The sequence below is a fragment of the Nicotiana sylvestris genome, chromosome 12, assembly GCF_000393655.2.
Source record: "Nicotiana sylvestris chromosome 12, ASM39365v2, whole genome shotgun sequence".
In the NCBI taxonomy this organism is placed as follows: Eukaryota; Viridiplantae; Streptophyta; class Magnoliopsida; order Solanales; family Solanaceae; genus Nicotiana; species Nicotiana sylvestris.
The window spans coordinates 60,366,257-60,376,401 of record NC_091068.1 but is presented as its reverse complement, the minus strand read 5'-3'; the positions used below and the strand labels follow the sequence as shown (position 1 = coordinate 60,376,401).

Sequence of the window (10,145 nt, the reverse complement as noted above, 5' to 3'; positions counted from 1 at the left end):
AGGAAAGGGTCGGATAAGAATTTGGATACAAGTGACTTCATCCTCCTTGAACACTACTCACATTTGTCATTCTTTTTACGCTTTTGTTTTCTTTAACCCCCATAGCCTCATTGGAATCTAGTTCCCAATATAGAACCACCTTAACTACCTCTCTAATTTTCTTCAAGTCTCCATAATTTATATACATACAAATATTTCTCTCTTTTTTTTATATAAAATTTTTTCTTTTGGAGCTTGAATAATTTCACATTTTGAGGTTCACTTTCCTACGCTCATTGTACAATCTTGCCAATTTCCGTCTTTACACCACACCCCCAACTTAGGCTTTTAGCCTCATTCTCAATGCTCAAGGAGGGACGAGTTCAAAAGAGGGAATTATTTCATAAAAAGGGAAATTTTTGTAATGAGGTAGCCAAAGAAAAGGTTAAAGGCTCAAATGGGGTAACTAGTGATACTATCTGTACAATTAGTGGCTTGAATGGCTAACTGGTTTTCCAAAAATCACAAAGACTACCTAAGGTCATTTCTCCAACCAAGTGTAATTATTATAAGTATCGAAAAACCAACCGGGCAAGTTCTAGATGGCAGAAGCAAACACAAGAATTATTTACACAAAGAACTCACACACATGGCACACGAACTGTTTGGCTAACATAGTTTGAAGCCCTCGAGTCAACACTTGGCAACTCAAAGCTTTCATCAGATATACAAGTATAACTCTAGGTAGACATAGAGTCACAGAGCGAGCCTCAAGTTCACACAGTTGATCTCTTCTTTATATATATATATATATATAGTAGAACCAGGACAGTAGAATGAAACATATTGACCGGTTTGGTATAATTGTCTAGTCTCAAGCAGGTGTGTCTGTATATAGCATATACCCTTACATATATATAGTAGAACCAGGACAGTAGAATGAAACATATTGACCGGTTTGGTATAATTGTCTAGTCTCAAGCAGGTGTGTCTGTATATAGCATATACCCTTACATATATATATATATATGTAAGGGTATATGCTATATACAGACACACCTGCTTGAGACTAGACAATTATACCAAACCGGTCAATATGTTTCATTCTACTGTCCTGGTTCTACTATTACACCCTTGGAAAAGAACCTGGCAAAGAAAAACCAAGGGAAATTCATTGCTAATTACTACAGATGGACAACTATCTACTTCTTTTCGTTGTTCTTTTTGCACAAGGATAACCTACTTTATGTGCGAAGATCACAAAGCACTAATATATATAAATTACAAACTACACAACATAACTTATGTACGAAAATCACAAAACACTAACATACATAGAATCACAAAATACACATGAGTACATAAGTTTGTTTATAACATAAAGGCATAAATATGTACAACAGTTGCTAATGTCACAAAAGTATAAACAAGGCTACCACCCCCCAACTTAAAGGCATGCATTGTCCGCAATGCATAACAACATAGAGTAAAGTTTAAGGGGCTCCCTTAGGCGCACTAAGCGCTATGGGAGTCGGCAACCGGCTGAGTGATGGTGGGGTCACCCTCTGATGCTGATGTTAGGACCGATGAGAGGTCGGCCTGAGGAGTGACCTCCACTGATGGAGGAGGGATCTCTGGCTGGTCTAGAACTGGAGCTGGGGCCTATGAGACGCTAGCCTCGCCCACTGATGGCTGAGTGGCCGAAGGATCTATAGGGGCGGCCAAATTTGCTAGCGAATGTTTGATCGCTACCTGAATTTCTGCTTGCTCCACTTCCTCAACTGTAGGAGCAGCAATCTGCTTGCCCTTCTTCTGAAGGCCATCATCATCCGAGGACCATGAACTCTCCTCATCCTCTCCCTCATCTGCCTCCTCCTCCCCGGACTCAGTAGATCATCCTCGCCCTCATCTGCATCCTCCTCCCCAGACTCAGTAGATCATCTGGAAACCTCCACATCAGGAATACCAATACGTACCGGAGGAGCTGGAGGCTGGGGAGTCCCAGCTGTCTGAGGCGCAATGTCTGCCATTAGGGTAGTGAAATCAAGACCCATGTCTGGTGCCACTGTGCTTGCTCCCTGCTGACCATCCTTGGGAAGGAGGGATGATAGATCGAACTCCAATGCCTGCACCTTGTAGAGATCGGTCTTTATAGAAGCAACCTCCTCCCTGAGTGTAGGCAAACCACTAACCTCACCATGCTCTACCTTCTCAACCCTTAACTCAAGTTGCTGCAAGCGATCCCCATACACTGTTTGTTGTTGTTGGAGAGCTGTCACGGAGGATTGTATAGGAGTTAGGGCTTGTTTGATGAGGTTGGGCAGGGTCTTCAAAAGTTGGTCTACTTTGGCATTGGCATGTTGAGCAATGAGACCAAGCCTCGAGACTGTTGGTACTGCAGCAGAAGGCTGAGCAACGGTGGACTGAGAGGCAGGTTGTGCAGTGGAAGTAGATGCAATCGGGGTCTGGGGGGACACAAGAATCTGGGACTCTAAGGGCTCTACTGGAATTGGGGTCTGAACCTCTGGGGGAGTGACAGCATCACTAATGCGAGTGATGTCAATATCTTTCAGCACCTTCCCTATCTTGTCAGAATGGGACATACGTAGGACGTTCACAGCCTTGCAGAGGGCTGTGATCATACAAGGGAAGGGTAGTGAAATGGATTTATGCCTTGCTCGAATCCCTAACTCTTGGAAGATAAGGGCACCTACATCGTTCTTGATGCCCGTCATAATGCATGCAATGAGAAGAGCCTTCTCAATGCTGATGTCAGTTTCATTTGTGGACGGTATTAGTCGAGATGTGATGAAACTGAGCCAAAATCGACCCTCTCTAGTAAGATCCTCTTTGTAGATTTTGTGCACATGGTTGATCCATGCAGGGGTCCCCTTTGCGATCACAGATGCTATCCAACCCCGCTCATTCTCCCGGTTCACCCATTTGTCTTGGTACTCAGCTGTTCCTGGGCTCCAGTCAGGGATGTAGAATTTGTTGATAGACTTAGCACTGCAGCTCACTTCTTTCCCCCGAACTAGCACAGTATCACAGAAGACCCTATTGCATTTGTGGTGAGCAGTCCGGGAAGCTCCGTATAAGGCATAAAACTCACGGACAAGAGTTTCATTGTAGTCATCTGGTAGCTCAGTGAAACACTCCCATTTCCTAGCTGTTATGTTCTCCCAAATGTGGGGGTGTTGCTCCTTAAGTCCGTTCATGCTCACTTGCTTCTCGGGAAGAATTTTTCTCTTTGTTAGACCTTCTCGATAGAGTTCCCTAGAACCCTCAACTGCAAACCAAAGTTGGTAGTCATCTCCTCTCTTTCGTGTTGCCTCTGCCTGTAGGTCTACTGTAGGCAAGGTCTCCTCCTCATCAGACTGGGAGGGGCGTGGTATGTTAGGATCTGTCCGGGGTCGTTTTGATTGTGATGCTTGATGACTAGTGGAGGGCTTTTTAGTGCAGAAGATGCATGTTTCTTGGCAGCCATATCTGCACGAAAGTGAACTGTGAGCTACATGGCAACCAACAGTGTGAAAAAGAAAGAAAAAATTAAAGAAGAAGTTAAGAATGCGACAGGTATGCGATCGCATAACCACTATGCGGACCGCAAACCTATCGCAAACTTGCAGCTCCGGAAATGATACAAATATGTGATGGGTTATGCGATCGCATAACCACTATGCGGACCGCATAACCATCGCAAACCTGATTCCACAGAAAACCAAAACCTAAAATGCGATTGCAAATCCCACCGCAAAGTAGGAAATGCGATCGCAAAATGATCGCAAAAATCATGCTGAGAAACTGGGTGCACTGACTCAGTATGCGTTGAGTTTGCAGTCCGTATATCAACTATGTGATCGCAAACTTGCCGCATTTTGTCATCTGCCTTAGCGAACCTAGGGTTCCAATATGCGGCAAAAATACAAACCGCATTTAGCTTTTGCGAGCCGCATAGTCCATCGTCCCATTCAATTCAACCTAACCCTTAACAATGGTGGCCCTGTTTCTTGCTACCCAGCACCCCAATTATATTTTCTACCCAGAATCGACCATGATATATACAAACAACTACGAAAAACAACACAATCAAAAATGCAGAACAAAAATAAAGAAAAACACAGAAGAGACAGACGTGAATTTGGAACTAGAGAATTAGAGCAAGCATACATACCAGTGAAGATGAGTACATGCCCTTTGGAGATTACGAATGGGTGTTCGTCCTTTGTCAAACTCGATCACTAGCCATTTTTGCCCTTTTTTCGGTCTGTGTTTGCCTCTCTTTTTTGTTTGTTTTCTTCAGTTAGAAAAATATTTTTTTGTTTTGTTTTGAATGTGTAAGAGATAAGAGAATGCGACGACTTACCTGACCACTTTGTGGTTGGAAAGTCACTGCATAACGCACTATGCGACCGCATAAGTGTTATGTGGTGGATTCAATTAACTTGCTGAAGGGTGACAATGCGGTGCACAATGCGATCGCAAAGTTGAAATGCGGTCTGCAAAGTGCACCACCTTGTCGCATTCTGACCAACGATTTTAGCCAAACTCACTATTTTGGTTTGCGACCAAAATGCGGTCCGCATAGTGAAAATGCGACCGCATCTTTGCAGCAAACTTCACACAGCGGTTTTTCTTCCCTTTCTTATGCATTCCTACCCAATGTTGTGATCTTTTGAATCCACTGCACTCTAACACACACTTTAAATTGCTCTAGTAAATCTATCTATCAAAAATTAAAAAATTTAAAGAACAAAAAGGGTGTTACCACACATGGGTTGCCTCCCATGAAGCGCTTGATTTAACGTCACGGCACGACAAAGTTGGTGTTCTTTTGGATTCACTCAATGGTCGAGCACGGACCATCTTTGAGAGCCAGCTGCTCCACCAAATGTTTTTCTCCATCTGTGCCCAAGTAGTGTTTGATTCGTTGGCCATTTACTTTGAATGTTCGGAGCCCATCTTCCGATGCTAGTTCCACAGCTCCAAAAGGAGAAACAGTGACCACTTTGAATGGACCGGACCATTTTGATTTGAGCTTGCCCGGAAACAATTTAAGCCTTGAGTTAAAGAGCAATACCAAGTCTCCCGACTTGAACTCTCTTTTTAAGATCTTCTTGTCATGGACGAATTTCATCCTTTCTTTGTACACAGCTGCACTTTCATAAGCCTAGAAATGGAATTCCTCCATTTCATTGAGTTGTGTTAATCTCAAATTTGCAGCTTCAGCCCAGTCCAAGTTCAACCTTTTCAATGCCCACATAGCCTTGTGCTCCAATTCCACAGGTAGATGACAAGCTTTTCTGAAGTCTAACCGATAAAGAGAAGTACCAATAGGAGTCTTGTACGCCGTGCGGTACACCTACAATGCGTCATCTAGCTTCCTTGACCAGTCGGTCCTATTTGCATTAACAGTCTTTGCTAGAATACTCTTGACTTCTGGTTGGAAACCTCAACTTGACCACTTGATTGTGGATGATAAGGTGTGGCTACCTTCTGCTTGACGCCATATTTCTCAAGTAGCCCCGTAAAAGCCTTGTTATAGAAATGAGACCCACCATCACTAAGAATGGTTCTAGGAGTGCCAAACCGAGTGAAAATGTTTTTCTTCAAGAATGTGGTCACACTCCTTGCCTCGTTGTTTGGTAAGGCAATCGCTTCAACCCATTTGGACACATAGTCCACATCCACAAAAATATAATTCATCTCGCAAGAACTTACAAAGGGCCCTATAAAATCAATTCCCCACATGTCGAAGATCTCTATCTCCATCACAAAGTGCATTGGCATTTCATGCCTCTTGGAGATTGAACCTTGTCGTTGACATTTGTCACAAGCCTTGACCATTTGATTGGCATCATGATAGATTGAAGGCCAATAGTAACCACATTCAAGAACCTTAGCCGATGTTCGATTTCCTCCATGATGACCCCCAACCGGTGAGTCATGGCATGCCTTTAGAATTGGCATAATCTATTCTTCCAGACACACTTTCTGATAATATTGTCAGCACAAACACGGAAAAAGAATGGCTCTTCCCAATAGTATTGTTGGCAGTCTCTCAAAAACTTCTTCTTTTGATAGGATTCCAATCCATCCGGGATAAGGTCACTAACTAGATAGTTAGCAATATCGGCATACCAAGGAGCAAAAGTGCTAGATAGTGCCAATATGTGTTCATCCGGAATGCATCGTTGATTTCAAGATCTCCCTTTGGTATCCCTGCCTCCTCAAGCCTTGACAAATGATCCGCCACTTGATTTTGAGTTCCCTTGCGATCCTTGACTTTGATGTCAAATTCTTGCAACAACAAGACCCATCGAATCAATCGAGGCTTTGCATCCTTCTTTTCCATGAGGTAGCGAAGAGCCGTATGATTTGTGTACACTATCACTTTGGATCCCAACAAATAAGCCCGGAACTTCTCAAAGGCATAGACAATAGCAAGAAGTTCTTTCTCTGTTACCGTGTAATTCATTTGTGCCCCATTGAGTGTTTTGCTTGCATAGTAGACTGGGTGGAGAACTTTGTTGCGACGTTGGCCAAACATTGCTCCAATAGCTACACCACTGGCGTCACACATGAGATCGAAAGGAAGGGATTAATCAGGTGTGACAATAATAGGTGCTGTGGTGAGCCTTTGCTTCAATTCCTCAAAGGCTTTGAGGCGTTTCTCATCAAACACAAACTTGGTATCCTTCTCAAGGAGTTTGCACATAGGGTTTTCCATTTTGTAAAAATTCTTGATAAAGTGCCTATAGAACCTGGCATGCCCCAAGAAACTTCGAACACCATTCACGGAAGTAGGTGGAGGAAGCTTAGAAATAATCTCGATCTTTGCCCTGTCGACCTCTATGCCATGCTTTAAAATTTTATGCCCCAACACAATGCCTTCGTCCACCATGAAGTGACATTTCTCCCAATTGAGCACAAGGTTGGTCTCTTCACATCTCTTAAGCACTTGTCTAAGATTGTAAAGACAATGCTCAAAAGAATCACCAACTACCGAGAAGTCGTCCATGAAGACTTCTAGAAAGTCCTCTACCATGTCGGAGAAAATGGACATCATGCATCTTTGAAAAGTGGCCAGAGTATTGCACAAACCAAATGGCATCTGGCTAAAGGCAAAAGTTCCATACGGGAAAGTGAAAGTCGTTTTCTCTTGATCCTCCAAGGCTATGTTGATTTGGTTGTAGCCGGAGTATCCATCAAGGAAGCAATAGAATGACCTTCTCGCTAGCCGATCAAGCATTTGATCAATAAAAGGCATAGGGAAATGGTCTTTGCATGTGGCACTGTTAAGCTTCCGATAATCCATGCATACCCTCCATCCGGTCACCGTTCTTGTTGGGATGAGATCATTTTTCTCATTTTCGATCACGGTCATGCCTCCCTTTTTCGGCACACATTGCACCGAGCTCACCCAAGAACTATCGGCAATGGGGTAGACTACCCCGTCATCTAACCACTTGATGATTTCCTTCTTTACCACCTCTTTCATTGAGGGGTTCAACCGTCGTTAATGTTCCATACTTGGTTTTGTCTCGCTCTCTAGTTGGATATTATGTTCACAAATTCCCGTGGGAATCCCATGAATGTCCGCAATTGTCCATCCAATGGCTTGCCTATGCTCCTTCAAGACTCCAACAATCGCTCTACCTGCACATTATTCAACAAAGAAGAAATGATTACCGGTAAAGTATCATTTGAGCCAAGAAATTTATGCCTCAAGTGTGGTGGAAGTGGTTTGAGCTCTAGTTGTGGTGGCTCAATAATAGATGGCTTTGCGGGAGGTGTGGCTCTATTCTCCAAGTCGAGAGAGAGCTTTTCTGGAACATAAGTGTAAGAACCAAGCCCCTCCAATGCATTTACCGATTCTATATATCCCTCCATATCCTTACCATCAAAGTTCAACAAAATAGCCGCCAATGCTTTGCCGAGGCATTGTTCTTCCATTTTTATTTTAACCGCATCCTCTACTTCATCAACAACATCGATCACCGAGATGCTTTCATACTCATGCGGTAGTTTCATACCCTTGCTTGCTTGGAATGTAACCTCTTCATCATTCACACGAAATTTAATCTTATTCCGTTCCGAATCCATGAGTGCTCTTCCCGTGGCAAGGAATGGTCTCCCCAAGATGATAGGGATCTCTTTGTCAACTGCACAATCAAGGATTACGAAGTCGACGGGTAAATGAAATTTTCCCACCTTCACAAGTACATCATCAATAATTCCCACCGGGCGTTTGATGGAACGATCGGCCATTTGCAATCTCATACTTGTGGGCCTTAGCATACCCAATCCTGCTTTCTTGTAAATGGCAAGAGGCATCAAGTTGATGCTCGCTCCATTATCACAAAGGGCTCTTGCAAAATCATGTACCCCGATGGTACAAGGATTAGTAAAAGCTCTCAGGTCCTCTTTATTTTGAACAGGTGATGTTGCAATGATGGAACTAACCCGGTGAGTCACATTCACCACTTCATTTTTGGTGGTTTTCTTCTTGGTGATCAAATCTTTCAAATACTTAGCAAAACCCGGCATCTCTTGAAATGCTTCCACAAATGGGATATTCACCGATAATTGCTTGAGAATGTCGTAGAACTTCTCGAGTTTGCTATCATCAACCTTCCTAGCGAGTCTTTGAGGGAATGGAGGAGGAGGTCTAGGAATAGGTGAAAGAGTTTTTGGTGTCTCTTTTACCTTTTCCTTTACCGCTTCCCGGTTCTCTTCTTGCATTTGCGCATCTTCCAGAATTTTCTCAATTTCGACAACACTTGGCTCTTCAACCTCAACCTCTTTCTCGAACTCTTCTATCTCAACCACTTTTTCACCCTCTCCTTGTAGTATCTTCCCACTCCTAGTAGTAATTGCCATGACATGATAAGTTGGGCCACTTCCACTACCCTTTGGGTTCGCAATTGTGTCACTAGGGAGTGTTCCCTTTTGCTTTGGATTTTCCTCCCTAGAGAGGTCTCTCATTTGCATCTCCAATTTTTGAATGGATGCGGTATGAGAGCCAACAAGCTCGGTCATGTTCCTCATAGAAGTGTCGAATTTTTCTTGATTTTGCAATACCCGTTCAAGCATACTTTCCAACTTAGACTCGCTTGAGGAACCTTGATTTGAATAGTGACCCTTTGAGGGAACATAAGGGTTTGAACTCCGGTTTGAGAAGTTGTTGTTGTTGTTACAATTTCCTTGGTTTGATCCACCTTGGTCATTTCGCCATTGTTGATGGCCTTGCCCTTGCGGGTTTGGCCTCCATTGGTTTTGTTGTCCTTGACCTTGGTATTGTTGCCTTTGGTACCCTCCTTGAAAGTTATTGACATAATTTGCTTCCTCAAAATCCTCATTAGATACGGGTTGCACATCCTCAATCACATTTACCTTCTTTGTTTGGCTTTCGGTGAACATCTTTGTCAACACATTAACATTTGTAGCAAGCCATGCAATCACTTGATCTATCTCTTGAATTTCCTTGATCATGTTGCTCAAGGAAGGAGAACTATATGTAATTCCACCTGTGGTATCCTCAGAGTGTCATGCTTGATTATGTTTTGCCATTTTGTCAAGTATTTGTGTCACCCTTGTGAATGATTTGTCCATGAAAGATCCGGCAGCTGCATTCTTGGCTATAGATTGGTTCATAGGATCCAAGCCCATGTAGAATTTCTCCAACAAAATAGAATCCGGAAAATCATGGTTGGGAGACCTCACCAAATATAATTTTAAATGATCCCATGCCTCATGTAGATGTTCTCCCGGTACTTGCTTGAAAAAGAAAATTTTATCCCAGAGCTCCGACTTCTTACTTTGCGGGAACCATTTAGACAAGAAGGCTCGGACAAGTTTGGCCCAAGAATGAATGGAGTTTGGGGGCAGATTTTGGAGCCATTTCCTTGCGTCCCCAGTTAGAGAATACTCGAAGCATCTCAACCTTAGGGCATCATCCTGCTTATGCATTGCACACACACCCAAGAAGTTTCTAAGATGTTGTGTCGGATCATCATCAGTGGAATTCCTGAAAAACCCCTCTGCTTTGAGCATAAGGATTAAACCATGTTCCACTTTGAACGTTGTAGCGCCAACAGCCGGAGGTACAATAGCATTTGTATACTCAATGTACTCCTCGATGTCCGCAAAAGGATTTTCTCCCA

The 10,145-nt window shown here is 43.2% G+C and overlaps 1 protein-coding gene across 1 annotated transcript; it reads right to left on the bottom strand.

The window, feature by feature from the left end:
• Positions 1-7,614: 7,614 nt before the first annotated feature.
• Positions 7,615-9,474, bottom strand: LOC138883101 (uncharacterized). The gene has a single exon (XM_070163762.1). It carries the CDS (start codon positions 9,472-9,474, stop codon positions 7,615-7,617), a length of 1,860 nt encoding a protein of 619 aa, XP_070019863.1.
• Between the last annotated feature and the right edge of the window lie 671 nt (positions 9,475-10,145).

Excerpts from the sequence above, each read along its gene's own strand:
- LOC138883101 (XM_070163762.1), bottom strand. The coding sequence starts at position 9,474 with ATGATCAAGGAAATTCAAGAGATAGATCAAGTGATTGCATGGCTTGCT.